The 25,827-nt window shown below is 52.1% G+C and overlaps 7 protein-coding genes across 7 annotated transcripts; 5 read left to right on the top strand and 2 right to left on the bottom strand.

The window, feature by feature from the left end:
- Window positions 1–1,089: 1,089 nt before the first annotated feature.
- PV08_05013 (uncharacterized protein) lies at window positions 1,090–3,126 on the bottom strand (the record flags this gene model as incomplete). The annotated part of the gene is made up of 2 exons (XM_016379357.1): window positions 1,090–2,684; window positions 2,880–3,126. 2 exons carry the CDS (start codon window positions 3,124–3,126, stop codon window positions 1,090–1,092), a joined length of 1,842 nt encoding a protein of 613 aa, XP_016238034.1.
- A 1,549-nt stretch (window positions 3,127–4,675) lies between these two features.
- Window positions 4,676–6,394, top strand: PV08_05012 (uncharacterized protein; the record flags this gene model as incomplete). The annotated part of the gene is made up of 1 exon (XM_016379356.1): window positions 4,676–6,394. The coding sequence occupies one exon, from the start codon at window positions 4,676–4,678 to the stop codon at window positions 6,392–6,394; it is 1,719 nt and encodes a 572-aa protein (XP_016238033.1).
- Window positions 6,395–7,241: 847 nt separating this feature from the next.
- PV08_05011 (uncharacterized protein) lies at window positions 7,242–8,443 on the top strand (the record flags this gene model as incomplete). Its single annotated transcript, XM_016379355.1, has 2 exons — window positions 7,242–7,764; window positions 7,830–8,443. 2 exons carry the CDS (start codon window positions 7,242–7,244, stop codon window positions 8,441–8,443), a joined length of 1,137 nt encoding a protein of 378 aa, XP_016238032.1.
- A 789-nt stretch (window positions 8,444–9,232) lies between these two features.
- Window positions 9,233–11,460, top strand: PV08_05010 (uncharacterized protein; the record flags this gene model as incomplete). Its single annotated transcript, XM_016379354.1, has 4 exons — window positions 9,233–9,318; window positions 9,373–9,421; window positions 9,479–11,360; window positions 11,417–11,460. The coding sequence occupies 4 exons, from the start codon at window positions 9,233–9,235 to the stop codon at window positions 11,458–11,460; spliced, it is 2,061 nt and encodes a 686-aa protein (XP_016238031.1).
- Window positions 11,461–12,918: 1,458 nt separating this feature from the next.
- Window positions 12,919–16,387, top strand: PV08_05009 (uncharacterized protein; the record flags this gene model as incomplete). Its single annotated transcript, XM_016379353.1, has 4 exons — window positions 12,919–12,982; window positions 13,034–13,167; window positions 13,217–15,045; window positions 15,091–16,387. The coding sequence occupies 4 exons, from the start codon at window positions 12,919–12,921 to the stop codon at window positions 16,385–16,387; spliced, it is 3,324 nt and encodes a 1,107-aa protein (XP_016238030.1).
- A 6,011-nt stretch (window positions 16,388–22,398) lies between these two features.
- On the top strand, window positions 22,399–24,457 carry PV08_05008 (uncharacterized protein; the record flags this gene model as incomplete). Its single annotated transcript, XM_016379352.1, has 3 exons — window positions 22,399–23,134; window positions 23,189–23,772; window positions 23,825–24,457. 3 exons carry the CDS (start codon window positions 22,399–22,401, stop codon window positions 24,455–24,457), a joined length of 1,953 nt encoding a protein of 650 aa, XP_016238029.1.
- A 465-nt stretch (window positions 24,458–24,922) lies between these two features.
- PV08_05007 (uncharacterized protein) lies at window positions 24,923–25,657 on the bottom strand (the record flags this gene model as incomplete). Its single annotated transcript, XM_016379351.1, has 2 exons — window positions 24,923–25,039; window positions 25,292–25,657. The coding sequence occupies 2 exons, from the start codon at window positions 25,655–25,657 to the stop codon at window positions 24,923–24,925; spliced, it is 483 nt and encodes a 160-aa protein (XP_016238028.1).
- Between the last annotated feature and the right edge of the window lie 170 nt (window positions 25,658–25,827).

Raw genomic sequence — 25,827 nt, 5'->3', positions numbered from 1 at the left:
CTGGAACGAGGAGGGACGACTTGCAACTTATGACTGAATAACGTGGCATAATGGATATTTACTGCCGAGGCGTGAGCAAGGGATCTACTTGGTCATTGAGCTGTGCTTTTCTTGAATTGTTTTACAATGGATTCTGTACCTACGGACTAACTACGGTACCTGGTCAATACTCTCAATCTTTGAAGGCCAATATCGTTATGCTCGCTCGCGTTCAATGATGATGATGATGATGATTATTACATGATAATTGATTTTGCACTCTACAACTTTGATCTTTTTCTCTGATGGTTAGAACGCGCTTCTCCTTCTACTTCTGCTTCTGCTTCTGCTCCAGACACTTGTCATTCACGATCAAGGTACGCAGACAGTATGAGTCGTGTGTATATTGAGTACCTCCTGAATACCTTATCTCGGCAAGTATATGTCTGTAACATTGAACGGAATGTTACTGGGTGGTTACAGTAGTTAGGAATATCAACGCCAGAATGACACCAATCCCACACATTTCAGTATCATACTGTAAAAAAAACCCTACGTAAGTGCCGAAGCAGTGTATATACTCTGCAGAAAGGATAGAAGGAAGCTGAAGTGACGAAAGAACCAAATAACCATGATATGGATTCAAGCCAGGTTGCTAAATCGCAGAAGTAGGTAGATGGATGGATAGGTACGGGTTAGCAGGTAGATATTTACACATCTCTCTCCCTTTGTCTTCTCTCCGTGTCGCTCCCACGCTCCCTGGCTCTTGATTCTGCCGTCTCTGCGCGAGGCGTGATCAGATCAGCGTACTGTACTGTAACTCCGACCCCGTACAAATACCCTCCCCCAGGTCGGTGATCTTGACCCTTGACCCAATCCCAACCCACCCCAACTTTGCTATCGCCCACCTCGATCTCGTCGGCGTCTGGACCACGAGACACGTCACACACCGTAAGGTACACCAGGTAATAGGACTAGTACGAGTAAAATACTTGAATACCTTTCTCTCTCTCTCTCTCTCTCTCTCACCCCCCCCCCCCCCCCCCCCCCCCCCCTCCCTCTCTCTCGTTATGGCCGTCGTCAGTCGCGCCTAAACTACCAGCTAGGTAGCTAGGCATTGACAGTCTCGAATCCAACGAACCCCGGCAAAACTGCCCTGATCTCCTTGACGTACTCGGGAATGCCGCCGGCGTAGTTGACTTGTTCAAACGCCTTTCCGGGCACGGTGCCGCCCATGTACGTGCTCTTGGTGGTGGGGAGGAGCGTCCTGTTGCTCAGTTCGTTGATTCTGTCTTTCCACTTCTGACTCGCTTCGGCGGTCGGGTTGATGTACTTGAATCCCTGTCTGTCGGCGAGCTTGATGGCGTCGCGGATCCAGCGTGCCTGAACTTCGACGCTGCTCGGCCCGTTGCTTAGCAGGGTAGGGCCGTGGGGGCCGTCTGTCAATCGCGCAGAGGAACAGATCGTGTCAGCATTTCCGTACAGCGTGGGATTCACGGGGATGGAAAGATGGAATGCACTGATGCGAATGATCGCGGGACACGTATGGAAGACAAAAGGGGACTCACATAGATGAAACATGTTGGGATATCCTGAAATGGTGGTCCCGAGATACGTGTACGCGGCCTTCTTCCACTCATCTTTCAACGTTGTGCCGTGGATCGACTTCAGACCCATACTGGTCATGCCGCCCGTGGTGATGTCGAAGCCTGTCGCCAGCGCGATGATGTCGAACTCGTATTCTTTGCCATCGGTCGTCTTGATACCCTTCTCGGTGAACTCGGCGATGGTGTTGCCTGATTTCTCGCCAATGTCCACGATCGACACGTTGTCCCTGTCCAGGACCTCGTAGTAGTTCTGTTCGAGACACGGCCTCTTCACGCCGAACGGGTGTGGCGGCTCACTGGGACACAGGACTTCGCGCTTCTCGGGGTTCTTGATGCGCGCGGCTTGCTTCTTGCGCCAGAAGTCGTACACGCACCGGTTGGCCTTCAGGTCGAACAAGTAGTCCTTGTGGCTGCCCAGCCAGAGTCCGAAGCCTGCCTTGGCCCACAGAGCCTCGTAGAGTGCCTCGCGCTCCTCGGGCGAATCTTCGAACGTGGTCCGCTCGGCAAAGTCGTACGTGAACCCCGCAAACGTAGACTCGCGCATGCGCAGGAGTTCGTCGTATACGGGATACAAAGCCCGCTGCTCTTCGGCAGACATGTCCCGTTTCCCCATGGGGAGAGCTAGGTTAGGCGTACGTTGGAAGACGGTCAGGTGCTCGACTTCGGGACCCCACTCTTGGATGATCTGGACGCCTGACGCGCCGGTACCGATGACGGCGACCTTCTTGCCGCGCGCATCGACGCCCTCGGGTGGCCAAAAGGACGAGTGGTGCATCACGCCCTTGAACTTGTCCATGCTGGCGTAGTCCGGGATGTATCTCTTCGCGGCGAACCCGGCGCCGATGATGAGATAATTGCATTTCGCACTGCGGCCGTCGGCAGTCTTGACGTTCCACTTTCCCGAGTCTGTGTCAAATTCGGCCGAAGTCACTACGCTTCCAAACGCACAGTCATTGCTCAGTCCCAAGACCTTGTCACAATGGTCGAAGTATGCCTGGAGTTCGCGCCAGTCGGGGTAGTTGGTCGTCCAGGTCCAGGTCTTATACACCTCGGGTATGGAAAGTTGGTATATGGGCACTTCAGAGTCCACACGAGCACCTGAATTGGTCAGTCATGATGCGTATTTGAATGCATGTGTTCGGAGCAGATCAAGTTCATAGTCACAGCGTCTTGTGAAGGAAAAGTCCCCGTGTGGGATAATATCCTCTCCTGAGATAGGCAACATCATGAAGATGCTTCATGTCTGAGTCTCTCTAGAAGAGGCCAATCTTCATTCTCCTTCCGCTCACGTACCTGGATAACAATTCCACTTCCAAGTGCCTCCAAAACTGTCTCCGGCTTCATACAGTACAGTCTTGAAGCCTGTTTGGCGCATCAGGTAAAGTAGATACGTCCCGGCGAATCCGGCACCCACGATCAAGACGTCAACGTCCAAGTTATCAGCGTATGGTCCATCGGTGCGAGGTCGTTGGGCATATTCGGAAAGATCGCGGTGCAGAATACGCTCGGGGAGCTCTTGTGCACCAGATGGATCACCCATGATTGTAAAATACCAGAGTCAGTTTCGCAGTGTAGGTCAAAACCAATGCACCTGTTACCGAAGAGTCCATGAATCATCCATGGGCATAGTCTTATACCATGGTGAACCCCTCCCACTTCAGGGGGCAGATCTCCGGTGAAAAGGATGCACCTACCTACTCCTCATCTGCAAACTAATGTCAGCAGAGCCGGCGGTATCGTCTAATTCACAAGGATTAACTATCTCCTCGTGTTGTATGGCGAAGAGCGGAACCGAGTTCACAGCGAGGAACGATTTGGCGTAACCGAGTCGATCGTCTCCACCTCTCCCCTCAGTGTGTGGCCCCAAACGGCCTTGTGTGGAAGGAATCCGGGGTAAGCGGACAGACCAGGTGAGGGTCTAACTGAGAAGTTTGGAGTTGAAGGTGGCACTGGCAGTGGCCCGGTGGGCTGTCGCACCAAAGGAGTTGACGCGGAGTATTGATCGAATATCTGACTCGAGCTCTCTCGCGACGTCAACCTCGGGTGTCTCCTCATTTGAACACGAGGCCAGTCGGTGGCATTGAAGCAGAAGGTTGTCAACGACCGGGGCGAGAGATGTTGTAAGCACGGGTCGCAGTAAGCAGCAGTGCAGCATGTAACACTGGGCATCAAGTGCTGAAGTAGTCGACATTGATAACGAGTTTGAGGTGATATCGTCAAGGGTCGGGCCCAGCCTTGCACTGCGTCAAAACCAGCACCCACAGCTCGTATTCTTATTTCGACCAAGTGTTAGTCAAGTTCGAGATGGCTCTCGAATTCGCTCATTATCTCGCGGACTCTTGACAGCTACCCGCTGCATCAATGTGCTCCGGAGGTACCAAAGAGTTGGCAGATCAAGATGCATAGGAGATGCAGACCATCCAGGGCAGTGGCTCTGGATCGCGATTGTGCATGATGGTCTCCCTTGTCTTGAATGTGGCCCGTACTGAGTACTGCTGCTTTGATTCCTCGTCCTCAGACCTCTTGAGGCGCAGTATGTATGTCGACTCATCATCCACGCAAAGACAATGCGAAGTTTTGGCCGAGGCTGGATCAAGATCGCTGAATTATGACTCAGCTTTTCAGCGAGATTTGGGATTGATAAGCGTGTGAAATTGAACTGACGTTGCCTCATGCGGCTGAGGCTGAGATTAATTCGCGCTCACTACGAGCATTTTAGGACCTTTAAGGTGGGAATACTCCGAATTCTCTTAGGCACCCCTATAAGGCTGGCTGTTGTTGGCTCAATAGGCGCAGAGAGCCCACTATTTCTGGCTCGGGGCGCGTACAGCAGCCTACCGCACCCCCCGGTCGGGCCTAGACGGGGAATTCCTTAAGCTTGTTGGCTAACCGAAGGGAGATCATCACAGGATCTCCGGGCAGTCCACATGCGCGCTGCCCGACGCACTGTACATTGTATCGGGGGAATCTGCAACATGGGGTTTCCATCACACCAGTTCAGCCTCTGATCCCTTCCAACATCTTCGACACGCACAGCACTCCGTCCTCGTCTTTTCAGATGATACTACTGATGTTCCCAGTCGCCCGTCATGGCACGCCGAAAGCGTACTCCCTCTGATCCGGCTTCATCTGATGCATCTCAGAAACGCGTGGCCTTCGAAGTCCCCGCCTCACTCGAACACCTCTCCACCATTTCACGAGCTCTAGCGACAAGCACTGATCCCGGCAGGCAAGCTGCCTCTCCAGGTCACTCACAACCTCGACAGCCACAGCCCGGACTGACTTCGTCCCAATCCTCCTCCGTCGCACCGGCGTCCTTGCTTGCTACGAATCGTGTAAACCCCACGAAGCAGATACAATTCATTGTTCAGAACCGACCGTTCCCTGATGCCCAACCCTGGCCTCAGCCTATGCCACAAACCCAATCGTACAATGCCACTTCTACGCATTCAGCGAGACCGACAAACCAGCACTATTCCCGCCCTTTACCGTCTACCAGCGAAGTCACACCGAGCGCCGTAGCACCGGCAAACCCTCAGTCGTTCAATGCAAGCAAACCAGGTTCGGCCACCTCCTCTACACAAGAGCCGGCTCTCAAGCCAGGCGAGACTCCCTCCTTAACGACCCATCCAAACCTGATTGCGTCTTTAGTCGCACGAAAGAGAGCAGAAAATGAGGCACGAGGCTTCCGAGAAATATGGGCGAAACGGCAGGCCGAGTATAAGATGTCAAAGTCTGCCCAAAGTTCACCGCAGAACGGGTTGAAGGCCGTAGAAAGTGTTGCTCAACAAAATCCACCAGATACCGCCTCGAAATCTCCCTCGACACGGTCTGCACCTATGTTGTCTCGAGCCAGCGCCCCCATCAAGGCAGTGGTCGATACGGCTGCTGCCACAGACAATAGAGTGTCTGCACCAGCTACAGGAGATTCAAAAATGGACAAGGGAGTCCCTGAACGCCGGCGTACAGAGTCTGATTCCTCGTTCAGCCCTACGTTTCCGTCGCCAGCGACTGGTGCCCCTGAGAAACCCGCGAATACCGTCGGCCTCAAGGGTACATCGAAATCAACATCGACTTCTAACAAGCGATACATGAACAACCCACCGGTACCACAGAGTCATGAACATCAGAGATCACTGCCAACGGCACCTACGTCTACACAGACCAACACCTCCGTAGAGCACGCACCAATCCCTCCGCTGTTCTCGGATAAAGGTTTTAGGGATCAGTCGCAGAGCCAGCCACAGAACCATATGAGCGAAGTCGGTCAAATGGATCCTACATACAAATATTCACCAGATGTCACACAACAGCATGCATATCCCAGGATCCCAATATCGAGGCAGAACTCCCAATCGCAGCTAAAAGCGTACGGCGCTCAACCTCAAATCTCCTCACAACCACCGGTTACGGCTTCCAACCCGTATTATGCTCGATCTCCCTCTATGTCCGAGTATTACAAGATGGATATGCAAACCCAATTCTATAGTTCTGACCAGAATTCAAACACGCAATCCAACTCGAACGGCTTCGATGTCGCAGAAGTTTATGGCCGATCTTCAACGCCGATGCACATGACGTATACCGGACATCTTGCACAAAATCCTAATGCATACATGGCCAGTATGCCTCCCGCAACAGGACCACTATCCAGCTATGGCGCCTCTATGGCTTCTCCGACAGAACAACCCAAGCTGCAGTCTCAAAGCACCAACACGATGATGACAGCTGCCGATATGGTCGCTGGTATCAATACGAAATTCAAGGTTGCTACTCAAGACGGATTCGCTGTTCCTCGGAGGTTTTAGGAAGCAGGATCACAACACGGTGTTGGTAATATGATAGAGAGGTCAAGGGAACTGCGGATCCTTGGACCTTGCCTATGAAAGGCCAGGAAAATGGGCAATGTTGACAATACTGGATGTTGGCGCAGATAAATGTTGATGCGTGTTCAGTCTGAGCGGCATGTACCTTCCAATCGACGGTATGATGAGCAATGGAGGTTAGCGATGGCGTTTTCCGGGGTTTGTTTCGACACATTCATGTAGGATCCTATCTTGTACATCCTCGGCCAGCAATACAGGGAGAGGAATGCTGTCAGAGTTCAATGCGGTTTATCAGCGGATGAGTTCAACAATACAATGACCACTGTGGATACATGTCCACATCCACACCCTCGGATGGACAATGATTTGTAGATTTTGCCTGTTCAAGACGCGAAAATGTTGTCTACTCACTACAAGAGCCCTAGTATCAGACAAGTACGATGTATGCATGCTTCAAGCGGGAAGCGAAAATGGACCATATGGTTGTCGATATCTATCTCCTTGGTCTCTGGGACCACCTTCCAGCCGTTTGCTCGATTGGTGTTAGAAGCTCAGATACTCGCGTGTGCTTTCTCTATGCCTTTCCACACCATATGCCAGATTCCAAAGGCTCGTGGTCGGAGTTAGCCGATACGACACCGGGTGCCGAGCTGGACATGAGATAACAAAACGACGTTATCCTCCCTCATAGACCTGTCCGATTCTGGCACTCTTTAAGGGCCAGCGTTTCCTGCTTGAAACCACCTTCACCGCAATACTATTCCAACCACTGCGGATTTCCACTTTCAGCCAAAGTCGTTATCAATTTATAGCGATTGCGCCGCGAACTATGGGTGACGTCCCCGAAAGGGATCCCAACCGTGTGTACTACAACTCGGGAGGGTTCCAGCGGTCTCGTCCCATTTTGACGGGGCCGGATGCAAAAGAGACATTTGAGGAGATCCCTATCATTGACTTCTCAGAGGTGCTATCTTCCACACCCAACGTCCGTCAAAGGCTCGCCGAGCAGGTCGGCCATGCGGCTCGAAACGTGGGCTTCTTCTATGTCGAGAATGCACCTGTGTCTCACGCCAAGATCGATCGTGCTTTTGAGCTGCTAGAATCGTTCTTTACTCAACCCGAAGAGATCAAGAAGCAGATAGACTGCAACAAGAGCAACGAGGCCAAAGGGTGGCAGCCGCAACAGACGGTCGGTCCGAACGGGGTGCTCCGTGAATCGTACTCGATGGGCAATGACTATACGGAGCCTGAACAGCACCACATCAGCATCGCGCCACATGGAAGCGTGTCACTGAATCAATGGCCTTCCGAACACACTGTACCTGGATTTCGCAAAGCCATGTATGATTATTGTAAGTGTCCAACCATCACGACCTGCATACGCCTGCATGTGTGTATGTAAACTGATAGATCCTAGACCTGGAAATCTATCCTTTCGCGAAGACGCTGATTCAAATCTTTGCTCTGGCATTGGGCCTCGATGAAACCGCGTTGGATCAATACTTTCAGAAACCTTTGGCGGACATCACGGCGCAGTATTACCCTGCCCAGGCGCCTGACTCGAAGCCGGTGGAACTGCTCTTCCCCCATGCTGACTTTGGCGTCATTACTCTCCTGCTGCAAAATGAGGTCCCGGGGTTGGAAGTCCTAAACGCAAACGGCATCTGGATTCCCGCCCCGCCAATGCCATACGCTTTTGTCGTCAACACTGGGAACTACGTTGAAGCGTGGACAAACGGGCGCTGGCCTGCTACCGTGCACAGAGTGTTTGGCAAAATCGATAGGCCAAGATTCTCGCTCCCTTTCTTTGTGTCACCCTCGCCGGACGTCGTGGTGAAACCACTGCAAGAGCTCTTCGAACACGGCGAGAAGCCCAAGTACGAAGAGCGCAATGTTGGCCAGAGGCAGGTCAAGGGCCAGATCGGGTCCAGGCAAGACCACCCAATGACGAAGATGTTGAGGAAACTCGTGCCAAAGGAAGAAGATTGGAGGTGGGAGATGTTATCCCAACCACACCTGCTGCCCCTGTAACCTACCTGCTAGTCCTGAAGTGTTGTGATGAAGACAATGCTCCGTAGTCGTGCTTTGGTGGTTGTGTGACCATGATTTTATGAGGGTGATTGGCGATCCACGCCGAATTGCCCAGTACCCCGTATTTTTAAGACAGACTTTTACACTTCAAGACTCGGGTCTGGGGAAGCTTTTCGCCGGACAAGAGAACCTGATCTGCGCCTGGATAAACGCGCGCAAATGCACATGATTCTGAATATGGTACGATCCACGCGAGGAAGATCTCTCCTTGATCGGAAACATGGACATTGGGAGGTCGTTGGCAGATCAGGTGAGTGCGAATAGGTTTGCTGGTCAGCGACCAACGACTTCACACCGATGCATTTTTCACGATGGGCGCTCTTGGCACCCGAGAGAGCGCCGAGGCCAGCCCCCGTGACAGGAAAATTAGGAACGATAAGGCGCCATCCGAAGCCCAGAAGCGCCTAGGAAACAGCTCCATGGTGCCCTCCTCCGTGCCGGGAGAGCCTAGTGAGCCTTGCTCCGTGCCTTTTAGCTGAGGTAATAAGGGAGGCCTCGACTCGTACACGTTTCTTTACGGTGGAACGATTTACCCTGATCTCGCCTCAGTTATCGATCTGTTGACATCCACCACATGTAAAGTCGCATTTCATCGCAATCACCAGCGCTGGCTGTTTGCGACTGCTATCCCGTCGGGAGCATTCAAAGGCACCATCATACGAGCACCTCCCCGACGCTGAACACACTCATCCACTTCTTCGCCCTCCGGGCTCCGGGGAGATATCTGTCATGTCTAGCACGGCAACATCTATGGACGACGGCAGTAAGCCGAAAAAACTGGCCCAACCCCCGGTAAAGGTGGCATGCACCTCCTGGTAAGTTTCCACACCTCCTTGTGCCTAGGGCTTCCATTGACAATGCATGCGCAGCCGCGCTTCGCGAACGCGATGTGATGGCCAGAAGCCCATCTGCCAAAATGTGAGTGCAGCTGTCCCCGCGAAACCTTGTCGCTTACCTAATCTGATATTTCTCAAGTGTTTGGTTCGAGGCAAAGAATGCCGGTATCTCAAGAGCAATCGCGGGGGTCCACGCGTGTCGCGCAAGAAGGCCTTGCTAGCTGAGGAACAAAGACGGCGCGCAGAACAGAGTAATAGTCTCAACGGCCAGGTGGTGCCTCCAGACGCCGACTGGAGTTCACTGGTTTTGAGCTCGGAAACGCTTCACGATGAGTTGATCGGCTCCATGATAGCCCCCGGGGCGGGCCTTCTGGACCTCGACAACGAAAGCCATAGCGACGAGATCTTTGACAGTATATTTCCGGACATGCCGAAATCAGATCACTCCTCAGATGTCCCTGATTCGCAGCTGCAATTTACTCCCTACAATCCGCTCATCCGACACTACCAGGACAACAAAAGCGTCCTCAATGCCTACTACATTTTCATCCATCCATACTTTCCAATCCTGCCTCCTCCGCCCATGGTGTTGGAGGTTGACAGTCCTGGGTCCGAGTCGAAAGGCCTTCAACCTCTATCACCGTTGGCCATGGCCTTGCTGGCAGTCTTGGTTCTCATACCCCACCCCGACGACCTCTTCGGGGACAGCGATGAATCAGTGTACCAAAGACGACAGGAGGCGCATGCATATTCACAAATGACAATAGCAAGCATCGAATCTGAATCCGAACTACTCGAGTCAACCACGAATCCAGCTGCGGCTCTAGAAAATCATCGGCCGTTTATCCAAAGGGAACCGCTACATCCCTACGTACCTATTGAACTAGAAGCCCTCCTGGCATATGTAGTCCTGAGTGTCTATGAGTATGCTCAAAGGGGGAATCTCGCCAAAATGCGGAACCGTGCCTCTCAGGCGTATGACGCCGCCGTCAGCCTCGGACTGAACGACACCTCCAGACTTGCACCGGATGAATACACTGAAGCACGGAGGAGAGCATGGTGGATGACGTATACTGTTGCAATGCAGTGCGCCATCGTCTCTGCCACCCCTCCCATGATGATAACCGACCTCACTCATTTCAGGACTCCCTTTCCCATGATATCGTCGGATCCGGATGCCTGGCTCTTTTTCCTTGAAGCTCAGCAGACCATCTGCCTGTGTACCCAGTACACAGTTGCTTTAAAGAAGGCGCTCGAGGCTGGCGTAAGCCCAAACGAGCTCAGCGGGAAGAAGACTGCACTTGATAGAGAAATTGACGCCATACTTTACAGACACGCTGCCCAGCCAGTTGATGTCCCACTACTATCGTCGACCGATTTCGAAGAGCAAACCCTAGCCAGGTCACTCCGGGCTCAAGCTCATATCAAACTCAACAGCGCACGAATCAAGCTCCACCGCTATAACGCCTTTCGAGATCTACCAATTTTTACGCGCAAACATTGTGACCTTGAGCCTACCGATCCGACGGCGCCACGACAGCTGGGCTGTTCTTGCCACTCCGTGAGCCCGACGGTGACGCCCGAAAGTATTCAATCCGGGAATAACTCGATATCGCCTGCTGATTCCGACCCCATGCCGAAACTGGCCAGCGAAATACCCTTCAACGACCTTATCGCAGCCAAAATCTGCATGAAAGCTGCATTGGCGATAGGACGAGCCTTTGAAATTCTCCCATATCCGAATCCCATGCAGCTTGCTCCACCACTTTACGGCCCATCGATGTTATCGATAACTTCAATGAACCCTGCGCCACGCACCATGCCTGCCTTCGCTTGTTGTGCCATGCAAAGCTGCTATACCCTGTTGACACTCTGTTACAGGAGTCTGGAAAGACAATGCGTCTACCAGCGAAGTGTGGCGACTGATAAAGGTCTGGAAGGTCTTTATGCTGGCATTGGCCGGGTCCTGGCAGCCTTGCAGAATTATTCGATGGCGTTTGAGGCGTTGAATGGCATGACACGTAAGTCTCTTGGGCTGTTCACGCGAGTTTGAGCAATCTGAACTGACATTTTTCAGAACAAGTGGAAGAAGCCCTTGACGCTGTCAAGGGTGCGAAATAATGTACAGCTATGATTTCTGACGGCCGTTGGCTCTACTTCGTTTTGTATGGACTTACTCTGGCTTCGGCTCACGAATTGAAATACCCCTTGGCAAATGCTATCTAGACTCTGTCCAAAAAAAAGTTAAGGTGAAGTTTTTCAGACTTCTTTTTTTTCCACCGCCCACAGTCAAGACGCCTTCCAGACAAGCCTATCTGGTTTGATCCAACCCTGACCTGGTTCTGATGTTGTATCCCCCAAGTTTTGTTCCACCTCTCACAATCAGGACGCCTTCCAGACAAGCCTGTCTGGTTTGCTCTAACCCTGACTGCGGTTCGATAATTGTTGAAGATTTATTCTCGTTTATCAGTTTGTCGTCGGGATTCGAATGTCGACCCTTTTTTGCTTCCCTCCTCGCCTGAGTGAATGGCCATCCACTACACCACCCATGTAGTTTTAACTTGAGCCATCACTTTAGGGGTCTTGGTGATTTGATGGGAAATTTCACTTGTTTAATTGATGGCCTTTGAATAACAAGTGAATGGTGTTTTGGTGGGGTCTGGGGCTGTGTGAGGCAAGACTGCATCATATCACTCATGAGTACCTCCGCGAGTTTCTCTCTTCTTACCCTCCTGTCTGGCACTCCGCGACGGTTTTGGATTTTGAGAACATATCTGTGCTGGCCCATTGGATAATGTCTTTACCGTGTTATATTTAGCAGGAGTCGCTGGGGATCATTCCAGCGCATTGTGGTTATCTTGGTCTCTAATCATTTCAGAAGTACAGCTCAGGCACCACCAGGATCATGTATCCTTTAGCGCTGGCTCTGGCTTCCGCGCAGTCGATCCGAGGTCCACCGTACTCCTAAAGTTTGAATACGAATCAATAATGAGAGTGCCTTGTCTCTAAACCAAGTATCTTGTGCTTATGTACCCATGTCGGGTTCTTCATCCTCTGGGCGGCTGGGTAGCTAGACTGCCTAGAAGGTTGGAACCCGTGCTGTTGATACTACCCCAATGTAGCGATGCCACTAACGTTTTGGCTTATGATAATGTGTCATAGTTTACCTACACTCGTAAGCTTAACTCTAATGAGCCTCGTACTTAGAGGGAGATAGCGGCTTGGCGCCTTGGGGTCACGATCACAGCCTCCCGCCGCAGCGGATTCGATACTGCACGTCGCCTAATGTCGCAGGCGCCGCTGTCGCATCCCCATGAACTGATCGATCCTGATGACCGTCGTGTTGTACCCTCGCTAAGACCTATCCAGATAATCTTCTCTCAGCATCCATCAGCCTGTACGGATTTTCCTTGTCCTTGCATCCACAGCCATAGTCTTAGTCTGTCAGACAACATTGTCCAGTACCAACATCGTTCAGCCCACACACGGAGAGACGCATCTCCAGAAGCAGCGCCATCACGAATTGAAACGCCTGCCCTGGCGAAGTCTTGACCCCAGGCCTGATGCAGGCTGACAGTCATGGGGAATATCGGCAGCCGAATTGATGACGGGTCAATTCTATATTTGAAGGATCAAGGACGCTGTATGTCCCCTGCTTGTCGTGCTTGCGCTGCCGCTCACACAACACCCCTAGTGTCCATTACCTCCATCGTCGTAAGCAATGGCCGACGGAAAGTCGTGCTTCATGCTGTGCCAAATGCGTATCCTGCAGCGCGTCTTGTGGGAAAATTAGATGCAGCTGACTACAGGCCAATTTCATTCATCCAGGTGGGTAGGCTGAGTCGCTCTTTGGATGCCATTTTGACTGGTGCACCAGGATCCCGAGGCCCCTGGCCTTCTCTTTCTACCCCGACTGGACCTAGAAGACGAACTGGATGTGCGGTTCACATTCACGACGCGACAGAACTCCGGGCCTCTACCCGCGACGCCCTCCACCGCGACAGCCGCAGTTGATACAAACATCTCCGGCCTCACCTTCGCCTATGCCGCAAATGCGAAAGAGTTGGACACCTTGGTAACGCGGGAATTCCATGCAGACCCCAACCTTCACAAGAACTCCAACGTGCAATTCATCGGCGACTTCTCGACAAATGGAACTCCAGTCATCACCTACGAGTGGACCTGGAGATGGAAGCCTCCAAAGCCATACGAAGACAGGGGTGGCGGCTGGCGGAACTGTTGCAGTTTCCTCGAGTACGATTCAAGGGCTCACCGGTTGAACACACTGGCGTCTTTCACCTTTTGGGTGAATAATGCGGCCGTGCCGTCCGCAACACCATTGGTCTCGCCGAACCTGGAACTCCAGGTTCCCCCTCAGAGGCGTATGGTTTCAAGTCAGTCGTACCAATCCGCAGTCAGTGATTCAGAGGATCGTGCAGATTTTCAGAATCCACCGTCCCCACAAGTGTTGGCTACCGAGTTTAGTACGACTGCTTCCAGTGTCGCAGCTTCAAACAGTGCTCCTTCTGTCCCTGTGATCGATGTTCAGTGTGCGCGACCAGGAGAGGATGTGAGTGCAGTCGAGGATGGCCCCGTTTTCAGAGCTACCATGAAGTCCCTGGAGCAAAAGACTGGCAACATGAGGATCCAAGTCAAGAAAGTCCTGAAGAAGGCCGAGGCGGCTCAACAAGCGCAAGTCGAGTGCAACCAAGCAATGGCCGAGTTTCTGCGCGCACTTCAGGAGGCCTCGGCATCCAATTCTACTGCTTTCAAGCCAGCTCTTGATCACTACTTCACCAACATTGCGCAAAGAATATTAAAATATGAAAAAGAGAACAGCTCTCTATTGCAGAAACAGATTATCGACCCTATATCTAAACTCTACAATCTCGATATCAAACAGGCCGAGGCAAAAAAGAAGGATTTTGAGGATGAAAGTCGAGATTACTACGCTTATGTCAGCCGCTACCTAGGCCAGCGGCAGGATTCCTTGAAAGATAAGAAACGGGCAGAGAGCGACTCAAAGTATCAGAGCAAGAAAAAGAACTTTGAGCTGAAACGATTCGATTACTCTACTTTCATGCAGGATCTTCACGGCGGACGCAAGGAGCAAGAACTTCTCTCGCAATTGACCAAGTACGCCGATGGTCAGGCGAATTCGTTCCTTGCGGCAGCCAAAAAGGTTGAGAGTCTCACACCGCAACTGGAGGCGCTGGTGAAAGAGGTCAGTGACGCTGACAAAGAGTACAACCTTCAACGAACCGAACGAGAAGAGAAGCGTCGGAACCTTGAGAAAAATGGGCCTAATGCTGTGGAGAGTGATCCGCCCTATCAACCTCTGACAAGCACAAATTCACAGCCGACAGTGCCAAATGGACAAACTGGATATACCTCAGACACAGACTTAAGTAGAGCAGACAGCACAAGCTCGCAATTTGGTCGATCTTCGGCGAATGGCCTATCTCCAGCCCCCTCGGGAACTCTACAAGGAATTCCGACCACCGCCTTGTCTACATCTCCAGGGGCTTCGTCGGTAACCCCAACAACAAACAAATTCAAAGGCATCCGCGACCTCGATGAGAGCTCAGTGACCACTAGCGACAGATCGTCAAACGGACTGTACAAGAAGGAAGGATTGCTCTGGGCATTGAGCAAACCTGGGTCTCACATCGACCCCAAAGGTATCAACAAGCAGGCCTGGCACAAGTGAGTATTTTCGCCTTGATGTCGGCAGCGTCTAATACGTTTTAGGTTCTGGATTGTCCTTGACCAGGGAAAGCTTTCTGAATACAGCAATTGGAAGGATAAGTTAGACCTTCATAGGGACCCGATCGATTTGAGAATGGCTTCAGTTCGAATGGCTCGCGACGCCGAAAGGAGATTTTGCTTCGAGGTAATTACCCCTCAGTACAAGCGGGTTTACCAAGCGACAACCGAAGATGAAATGAACAATTGGATCAACGCGATCAATAACGCATTGCAAAATGCCTTCGAAGCAGGTGGACGAGCGTCCCAACAGAATTCCAAAGACCTCGCTGGACGTGAATATGGTCACGTCCTCACAGGCAAAAGCTCTTCGCAATCTGGACCTCACGGCTATACCCAGCGAACCGACGGCTCTGGAGTTTCTCGAAGGATCACAGTAGGTGCTCGACCTACCTATATGAGAACCAGCAGCAATAGTTACGATGAAAATCCTTCCAAGCTCTTAGACCAAATTAGGAATCACGATTTCGAAAATCAATCCTGCGCTGATTGCGGTTCTACGTCCAAGGTGGAATGGGTATCATTGAACTTGGGTATTATTTTGTGCATTGAATGTGGAGGGATACACCGGTCCTTGGGTACTCACGTCTCCAAGATCCGGTCTCTTACTTTGGATGTTCATTCCTTCACCAACGATATTGTCGAACTGTTGATGCTGATCGGTAACCGCATCAGCAACATGGTTTGGGAGGCTTTGCTAAATCAAGCATTGAAGCCTGCGCCGACTGCGACGAGAGAGCAACGCTTGAAGTTCATTACGTCGAAATATGTGCAGCGAGCCTACGTCGATCCTGTTTCGCAGTATGGAACAGCCGACGACTTGTTGCTGACGTCGATCAAGAAGCATGATATCAAGGGCGTTCTGCAAGGAATCGCCCAGCGGGGGAATGTCAACGCACATGACCGCTCGAGAAATACACACGCCGTATTTCTAGCATTAGCAGCTGCCGACCCTGCTCGACCAGTCTCATCACACTCAGCCACTCCGTCTCCAACGATGAAGGCGTTCCCTTTGGCTGAATTGCTTGTGCAAAATGGGGCAGAGATCCCCACAAATCCGCCTGCAATACCCTTGTCATCAGCTGCGCAATTATATATTGAACAGCGAACCGCTCGGTTGACACCAACCAATGGTGGTGGCCATGGGGATACGCTCGGTCCTCTACCCGTCATGGGCTCTAGAGTATCGCCTCTGGCCTCAGATGGCCATGCACGGCTGCAAAAAAGAGGTAGTGCCGGTGCGAGGTTTGCCGGCAAGGTTACAGGTCTGGGGGAACGATAGAACCGTTATCGATCGAGGGTCGAGATTGGCATTGCGATGCCACTTTTGTGTGACACGCTCGGAGAGATGAGCAGCTCCTCCATGCCCGATGTAAGGTCAGGTTTGGGAGATTCTCTGGCCTTTCCTGCCAGGGTCTTGTATTTGGGCAGCAAGACGGATTTATGACAAAAAAAATATGTTTTGATGATTGCGATGACTAGATTACTCGCCCTGATGAGGATGGCCGTTTTGGATTGGGACGGCCCAAAGTGGGTTAGGAGGTGAGGCTATAATGAATGGGCTGTTTGAAGACTATGGTCTCCTCGGCACATTATTAGTTGATGGGACAGCGCACATTGAAGATGCGGTTATGGATAGGAAAGTAAGATGGATCCCACGAGAAAAAGCTCTCGCCGACAATGAACTATTGGGTATTTTGTACGATTTTAATGTCAAACTTTGAGAAGGTTCGTGTTACGATACATAAATGTTGTTAAGGGTGTGGTCCCACGCATTGACCGCCGTAATGGGTTGATGTCTGGTTGACCTTTGAGTGCACAAGGGGACGAAGGAACAGCATGCCACATGTGGATGCAGGGTCAGCAGGAGGGAAGATCGCCCGCCAAGCGTTCGTCGGTCACCAAAAGAAGGGGGTCCCGACAGCGTCTTTGTGGCTGTATGTTTGGACACTGCAGGGTCATCCACGGGGGCAATTCCCAGCATGGGAAAGAAACCTCTGCCGTTCGTCCGGGCGCAAGTACCAGGGGCAAAACACATGAGATCTTCCTGCAAGAGGCAGCTTCAAGTCCATCACTGCGGTGCCATTTGTTCATGGCACCGTTGCTGCGCAAATCTGCAAACATGCGGGATGCGAACTTTTATGTTGGGCCATGGCGCAGCAAGGCAAGACGCCGGTCGCGAGACATTTTGGCACTTTGTTCCCCGGGACTCTCTCACTGAGGTTTCACCACAGAATGCCCACGGGCGTTGTCCGCCATCACTTCGCCCGAGGATTGGAAGTGCTCCTTGCACTCCTCTTGGACCCGGGGGGGGGGGGGGGGGGGGGGGGGGGGGTGCAGTGCCTTTGAACAGAGTACGTTAAAGAGTGTTTACAGGGGCTAGGTAGGGGGTTTAGCTTGTGGGATCGGCCGTGAAAACGCACACTCGGCCGGCGACTCGTGTGTGCCATTCCAAAGGAAAGCCTCAGGCAGAGGTGTCGATGGCAATGTCGAACCATTCAATTTCTGGATGGGAGATACTGAAGGGGAATCCCAAAACCCTTTGGGTCGGAAGGTTGGATGCCGGACGACGTCGTGCACCAGTCAGATGGCGAGAACACCACCTTGGGCATTCTGCAACGCGCCCAGACCCTTACACAAGCTGCCTGTATATGCAAGGGGCAGGCGTGGGATGTTTCCTTGATCCAAAGCAGGGCTCTACTCCGGGGTATCGTCTTCCGCTAGCTAAAGAATGCCGAGATTTGACTACGGGTAGAGGAAGAAACCCATTGGATGACCGACAGCAGCCGTTGAGACCTGGAAATCATTAAGCGCCGGCCCAGGGTATCCTTCTTGGCCTCAGCCTATTAGGTGAAGATCGCATCGTTAAGCAAGGATCAGTGCAGTACCAGGGTTGGGGTGGGGACTCCAGACTTGGAAGATCGAGAAGGCTGTATGAGAATTGATTGAAGCCGCTATGTTAGACAGACAATCGGGCCACTGTAGAATCGAATGAATCCGGCTGAATAGCCAAAGAACATGTCCGCATAAGAATTGGTGCGATCCTCGGTGGTAGTGGCGGTGGTCGTCGTCGTGGAGGAGGACGAGAAGATGCGGTGGATCCATGTGATCCATCACGCTTTGTGATGGTCAAAAAGATCTCTTGGGCGCATTGAGAGGTCCGATTCGCTTCGCTTATCCAACCTCTCACCACAGCAAAGGCCAGTCAAAGTTCAGAAAAGACCTCGGCTACCACCCGACGGGTTGCATGTCGGACACTGGATTCCTTAGACTCAAAACACTACACAGGCCTTCCCGCGTAGACAGCCTAACCCAATTGTAGGTAACGGATGAGCGAGTATTTGCCCTGATTGCTCAGAGTCCGGGATCACATCTGGTGATTCAAGGCATCGTTCTTAGCCTGGTAGTGGAGCGTAAATCTTTGCCACCAAACCAAAAAACCCAAGCTGCGTTGTAGCCGGATTTCAGTGAGCTAAAGGGCCGCATTGATACATTGTGAAGGAGTGGCTGTCTGGTTTGGACGTAGATCGCTTCCGCCCGCTGAAGTCTCTTACTTGACAGTGTCATGACAAGTTTCTTGGTGTGACAGCCGTAAGCGAAGTGGTATCATTTGGTCTGAAAGATAGCCTTAGCCTTGTCGAAAGTACCGTTCTTCGAAGTCCAGAGGTTACGAGGGGAGAGTAGTGTGGCTTGTGCATCCTAGACAGCGATCACTTCCCATTATGCGAAGTTGAAGCACCTGTCTCGGGATGTCCGAACTTTCGGTAGCGGCTAGCCATCTCCGAAAGACCCTGAATGGAAGGTAATACTGTTCTGTTTGACACTGATACCCATGATTTTTCTCAAGGGCACTGTCTGGGATTTTCACTCTGTTTGAAACGCCATCGGACACGCCGTTGGAACACTAGACCAGACAAGAAGTCACTTGGACGCCCCAAACTTCGTATAAAGGACGGAGTGGGTAGGTGGCGAGAGAGAAAAGAGCCCGAGATGGATGCTAGGAAACGACAGAGTAGTGCATGACCGGAGCAGATGGCTGCATTCGTGTCCAGCGGAGCCACTACGGCTTCTTGTGAGGCGCTATAGAGGGACGGTTTCGTAGCTGTAAAGCCTCAAGGAAGGCTAGTGAAGCCAGGATCCAATTGCACCTCAAAGGCGTATCGCTTGATTTTCTCAGTTGTACTTGTAGGGAGCGGAGGAAGTCATGGGCTGTGGTTCCGGGCGACGATTGTGCTATTTGTGGGAAAGCTTGAGATCCAAAAAGGGAGGGATATTCAGCTGCTCGTAGAAGATTTGCACCAGAACTCGTACACAGCACGTCGATAGGGCTCATCAATGCCCAAATTGCAAGTGATCGGCACACTGATGGTGTCAGAATGGAGAAAACGCCGAAAACAAGAGACGCGAAGCAGCCAACAAAGCTACAGAAGACTTGAGGTTGGAACAAGAAACAAGGCTGATGACGCAACTTCAGGGTCCACCGGTGCTACGTTTTTCCGACTGTCCCGCTAGTCTGTTTTGGGACATGGGTATTGCGAATTCCATCCTGACCCTCGAAAATTCCATCCTCCTGGGAAGTCTGGGGAACAGGGCTTACGCTGCTCAGCCACAGCCAGGGCAAGTTCCTCTCCCAGCAGGGCAGTCCTTGTTTTCGCCTACAAGCTACGTGTGCTTAGCTGTGCTGATCGACAATGCCTGTTGAACATCTTCTCGCCACCAGGTCTCCCAAAAATACCCAAGACATCGCTTTGCCTTCTCTAGCCAAGTCACGGGCATAACGGTGCAGCGATCTTCCCATGTCTGAGAAGATCAGCATCACGTACCTGCATCGCTGCTAAGAGTAACTCTGTATGCGTTCATAAATGACATCTAACGGCTCGGCCATGATGCAACGAGTTGTCATCGACTCATGCCTTTGCAAGCTACATACGGGCGCCTTGCTTCTGCTCGCTTTGGCGGCCTGTCACCCCATGCATCAAATGTGACTCACCTATCAGCTTGGGCAGGATCTATCATCCCAGGCAAGAGGACATGGTGTGGTTAGCAAGTGCAATGCACGGGGCTCTATTGAATAATTTCAGATATGCACGTTTACAGTCACGGAAGCGGGCCAGGATCCCCTGCCGTACACTGCATAACCACATCTCATCGACATGTAGTCCAGTCTCCGAATTGACAGAAATCTCACTTTTGCGCGATGGATCCGTCTGCTGATCTCATGCCCAAAGGATTGTTGTGCATATTATGACAGCACGGAGATTTCCAGGTGCGCACAGACTGCTGCTCACGAAACCCGTACTCGCAGATAAGCGGTTCATAGTCTTTCAGGCACATTATTACCCTCAGGAATGAACTCAAAGACCGTAGCGTGGTCCGGAAGCAAGATGCGTAGTCTTCACGTGGGCATGTCGAGATGTCTACAAGGGTCATCCGAACCCTCCGTACCAGGACTCCAGGAGGCCGCCTTAAGTGGGAAATGTGGCTTCATCCCGCTTCGCTTGGCAATCAGCGCCTCGTGCTATACTCGCTCAGTGCAAGATCGGCAGAATCCAGAACGTCCGAGAAGCATCCAATACATCAGGACCCGTTCGACTCCATTCGTGTCTATGTCAGCTGGAAAACATGGATTTTATCTTGCCGGTCGCTGTCAGTTTGCGCCACCCTGGGAGGCAGTCCCTCCGTTTTCCTGCACCTCCAACGCCCACAATAAGCTCTCGACACTTTGCGGCGCCAGAGCATACTGCTTGTGGACTGGGCGATCCGCTACCGAGTGGTCCCAAAGAAGCGTCTGTTCGCTGAAACCATGATTGGGGCTACTGCGAGCTATCATTGCCATTAAGCGCATGTCAAGCTTGTTTCTCTCCAACGGATTGAGGATTACCTGAAACCGGAACCTGGGCATGTGGCTTGCAAGACCCTGATAATATCGCCACATCTCTCTCGTGGCTAAGTGGATACCCACAGATGGGCAATTTTGTTTCCCCGTCTGTACATGGAAATTCCACTCATTCCGAGCCACACAGTGGGAAAACAGTTGTTCTTCGCTTTCACGTCCCCTTAGCTTCTTCCTTCTACTCAGCTCTGAGACAATCTGTGGGACACAGCAGCCACAAAGACACCTAAACCGGCTCATAGATCCGAGGCATGGAGGTTGAGCACCGCCACATCTTCACCTCGACCTTCAGATGTTGAGAAAAGTTGGTGCTGTGGGAGCGCCCAAGGAACGGCCTCAAGACGTTGTGCAAAAAAGGACCACAGAGGCAGATTGCCGGGCCCAGATCAACTTCCACTTGTGTTCTGGTCCATGACACGGTACTCGTGCCTATACCCACATCTCCTGTTATCCGCGCTTGACTTTCTCGGGCCTTGCCTTGCCTTGCGTTTCCTCGCCCTGGTACCGCATCATTGTTCCAGCCAATCGTTCCCTGTGGATTGGCCGCCTCCTCTGCTTTTTTACCTCCGAGGGAATGAGCCGTTACCGGGACATGTCAATGACTCCAGTACGGGTATGAATGCACCTCTAATTCCCTCGACACACTAGGCGTCTTCCTGAATCTTCCCCCCTCGTTGAGGTGCTGTCGGTATCTTTCCATATTGCTGTTTTTCTTTTCAACTACCTGGATCGCCTACTCCACGCCCGGGCATCACATTTGAACTACTTCCCAATCAAGGCGCTCTGCTGCATGTTGGCCACCGGCTCCCTGGACCCTGGTACCATTCGCCAATTTTACTTGCTAAGTTGCACCCGACTCTAGTATAAGGTGCATTTCGACTGCCGCCAGTCACAAACTCCCACGCCAGTCAGGCCACATTTGAGACTTGTTGGATATAGATTCCATTCTTCATCTCACCTTCTTCCATCGTTGGACCAGACCAATGATTCTGGATACCATCTACTTCTACGCGATTTCCAAGGACAGCGGGCCTTCCTCATCGAGCCCCATTAGACAATTTGATCACCCTTGTTGACAAGGTTGGATTTCCAATTTTGGCGCCAACCTACTTGTTCACTTTCACTGTGGACTACATACGATCATCAACCCGCAGGTACGAGCAGACCTTGTCGACGACTTTGAATAGCCCAAAAACACCACTCGGAAACCCCCTGACCCGTGCTCAGCCTGCCTCCTGCTCGGCAGGGGATCATTTGCATTTCAAGCTGAGGTATGTCTATTTCAGGCCCGGTGTCTCGCATGTTGTTATCCAGCATGCACAAGTAAGATGGACTAACCCATGGCCTCCTACTGGGTCCAGCAGTATTACGCCCTTCCTGTTATATTCGAGGTTCTTGCAATGGGGGATGAGCCTCCTCCTCGGCACAATCTTGCTTCGAATGAGCATCAAGACGATTTGAGAGGTTCACTTTCCTATGAAGCATTCAGCGTCATTCTCACTAACGACTCTACGCCAGATCCACCCCTGCAGCAAACAATATCAAGTCCACCGAAAGTAGCACAGTTTAATAATATGGAGGCCGAACAATATCCTCGACAGCCCTTCAGTATGGGCCATGTCCCCGGTGCTGGCGCTCTTGACATGTCTGGAATGTCAGGGGCATTGCCAGACCCTCAACTACGACAATATCACCAGCACTCTTATCCTCACCAGTTCCAGTCGCCAGCTCTTACGGGCCAGGTGATGTATCAGTATAACCAGGGTGCGCAGTTTGCTGGTCAAATTGCAGGCAACTACACTCCACAACCTGGGCAGCAATACCCAATGCAATTCATGACGAGTACTCCCCCGCGACAGCCGCATGTAGGATACACGCAATACATGTCCGGTCAAGGGGGCTCCCAACAGTTCCAGCAACAAGGCCAGGGCTATCTGATGCAGCAATCCATGATCCCTCAATCTACTGCGCAACACCAGCAACAAGTGACGTACTCTCAAGCCTTCACAAACCCGGCCTACGCAACCGCATATGCTACGAGAATGACAGCCGTTTATCCCGTGCCCCAGTTGCGCGTGGATAGCAGCCTCACACAATCCCCCCAGCATGGTTTCTACCAGCACCATCATGATCAAGGTATGAGGGTGCTCTGACTTCCTGTGGAAGACTTGAATTGACTGATCAACGCAGCTATCCGGAGAACCAGTTCCAATTCCTCCCTCCAGACATCCGCACTGAGAGGACCACCCAGAAAACCGAGGCAATCAGGCCATGCACTCTGGGTTGGCAACCTACCTCCTTCAACACACATCATAGACCTGAAAGATCATTTCTCCAAGGACGCGACGGAAGATATTGAAAGTGTCTTTCTAATCTCCAAGAGCAACTGCGCGTTCGTCAATTACAAAAGCGAAGCCAGCTGCGCAGCAGCAATGGCGCGGTTTCATGATTCTCGGTTTCAAGGCGTTAGACTCGTTTGCAGACTGCGTCGCGGAAGCTCTTCTGTGACGACACAAGGCCTACCTCAGGGTCAGATTGCAGCCGTGCGATCCGACGAATCCTCTTCCTCCCAGAGCAAGCAAGAAGCCCCCGTCGTGCAGGATGTCACAACCGAGGGCGCTACAGTCTCCTCAGAACCAGAGAGTATAGAAAGAGTGAAAGAGAAGTTCTTCGTGGTCAAAAGCTTGACCGTCGAAGATCTAGAGCGCAGCGTACACAGTGGGGTGTGGGCTACTCAAGCGCACAACGAAGCTTCTCTCAACAGTGCGTACATGGTAAGTGCAAATTGGCAGACGCCAGTGGACCAAGACTAACATGACACCCTAGTCGGCGGAAAGTGTGTACCTCATATTTTCTGCCAACAAATCCGGGGAGTATTTTGGCTATGCTCGAATGGAGTCAGCTATAGATGAAGAGTCTGCGGCAGCCATTGACTATCAACCAAGAGCCGAGACCCGAGACCCTAGCCCATCCGATCTTCCATTGACCATTCCAACACCAGCAACCGCCACTGCACCGAAGGGGCGGATCATTGATGACTCTGCTCGTGGGACCATATTCTGGGAAGCCGAGAGTGCTTTGTCAGGACAAGAAGAACAAAATGCCGACGACGATGCGAACGCATCTGGCGAAGGATACGAGTCCGCGAGTCCTAGTACTCCACAAACATTCGGCAAGCCTTTCAAGATCAAATGGATGTCCACCGACAAGCTCCCCTTCTATAGAACCCGTGGCTTGAGGAATCCTTGGAACTCCAACCGCGAAGTCAAGATCGCCCGCGACGGCACCCAGATCGAGCCCAGCGTCGGCCGAAAGCTAATCGACATGTTTCATCGCCCTCCAATGGCAGCAACATCAAGTCCCAACACTTCCCGACAGCACCCTCCCGCAGGATCCCAAGGTGGATTCATGTCTCCTCACTCTCCAGCTGCTGGCGGCATGTACGGGCGACCTTACTGAGTACCCATGTGGCTACGAATGTTTTGTGTACCAAGATGCACCTGGGAACGATTTCATGGGTTGTACGAGTCCACGATTGCTATGATGAGCATCGAAGAACAAGAGGCCAAAAAGGTAAACGGTGGCAGGCAGAGATTTGTGCCACAAATATGCTTTCACCCGAAGAGGTGCGCTTGGACATTTTTTCACACTAGCACTCCTCTTTTCGTGGGTTTGCCTCGCTGTGCGAGCTCTTATTCACTTTTGTCTACGACAGGTTACGAGGCCGTGGGAAGGACGGTATAGAAGTAGAAGGGTTTCGGTTTGGCTGTGTGAAAGGGGGCAAAGTCTTGAGTGGGGCTGTATATCCATGCCTGGCACTCCTTCAATCAAGCCAGGTAGTAGGTTCGGAGGGAGAGAACAGATGAATTCAAGATATTCATTTTAATTTTGTTTTCCAACCTGTTATTTCACCACAAGCAAATCCTACCTGCCATTCGCCTCTAGCTCTTGAAGCAGATCGATGAAATCAGTGTCCCCTTCTGCGGCCAACCTCTTGAATTCGTCCATGTTGTCTTGCACCCACTTGTCTTCCTCGCCGACCTGGATAGGTAAGGGGTAAGCTTTTAAGTCCAACCGAGCATATTATTTATCTGTACGCGGAACGAACAAGGGAAGGAATTGGGGGGAACGGAAGGAAAGAAGACGACACTGGAGCTGGATCTGGATCTGGATCTGGATCTTGTTGGGTTGGAAGGCGATCAACAGCCAGAGAGCATGGTATACAGGCAGTGAGAGAGGTGCTCCAAACTGCTCTGGAGCAACTTGTGCTCATTCACGTTCACACTCACTCACCTTTGGCCTGGCGATTCCACACTCCACGGCCGTCGTCAAGGCGCCCATGACCCACACCGTCCTCAAGGCCAGCTCTCCCTGGCTACCCACCACACCTTCCCAGACGCGGATGATATCGCGGGCGTGATCGTCGTAGATGTCCTTGGTGCGCTGCTCGCCCTGCCTCGTCCGCAGGATGACGCGGTTGTACTTTGCCCTCTTCCCCCCGCGGAAGACGACCTGGCCGCTGACGTCGGTGTAGCGGACGTTGATGAAGGTTCTGGGCGTCTTGAACCGTCGCGCGTGGAGACTGCTGAATGCCTGCGCGAGACCGGCTTGTTGGTCGAGCGTGAGCGGCGTGACGTGTTCGACGTCGTAGAGAGGCATGGTGGGGACCGTGGACGGTGGACACGGGGTGTTTCAACGACACGCCCGAACGTAAACGTACACCGCAGAGCACAGACCCGAGATACTTCTTCGTCGTAGACTCGTTGGGTGTAAACCTAGAGAAATACGTAGTTGGGGAGATAGATAGGACGGCACCTTTTGTGCTGTGG

This window comes from Exophiala spinifera, assembly GCF_000836115.1.
Source record: "Exophiala spinifera strain CBS 89968 unplaced genomic scaffold supercont1.3, whole genome shotgun sequence".
NCBI classification, from domain to species: domain Eukaryota; kingdom Fungi; phylum Ascomycota; class Eurotiomycetes; order Chaetothyriales; family Herpotrichiellaceae; genus Exophiala; species Exophiala spinifera.
This window is presented reverse-complemented; position numbering and strand designations above follow the sequence as displayed.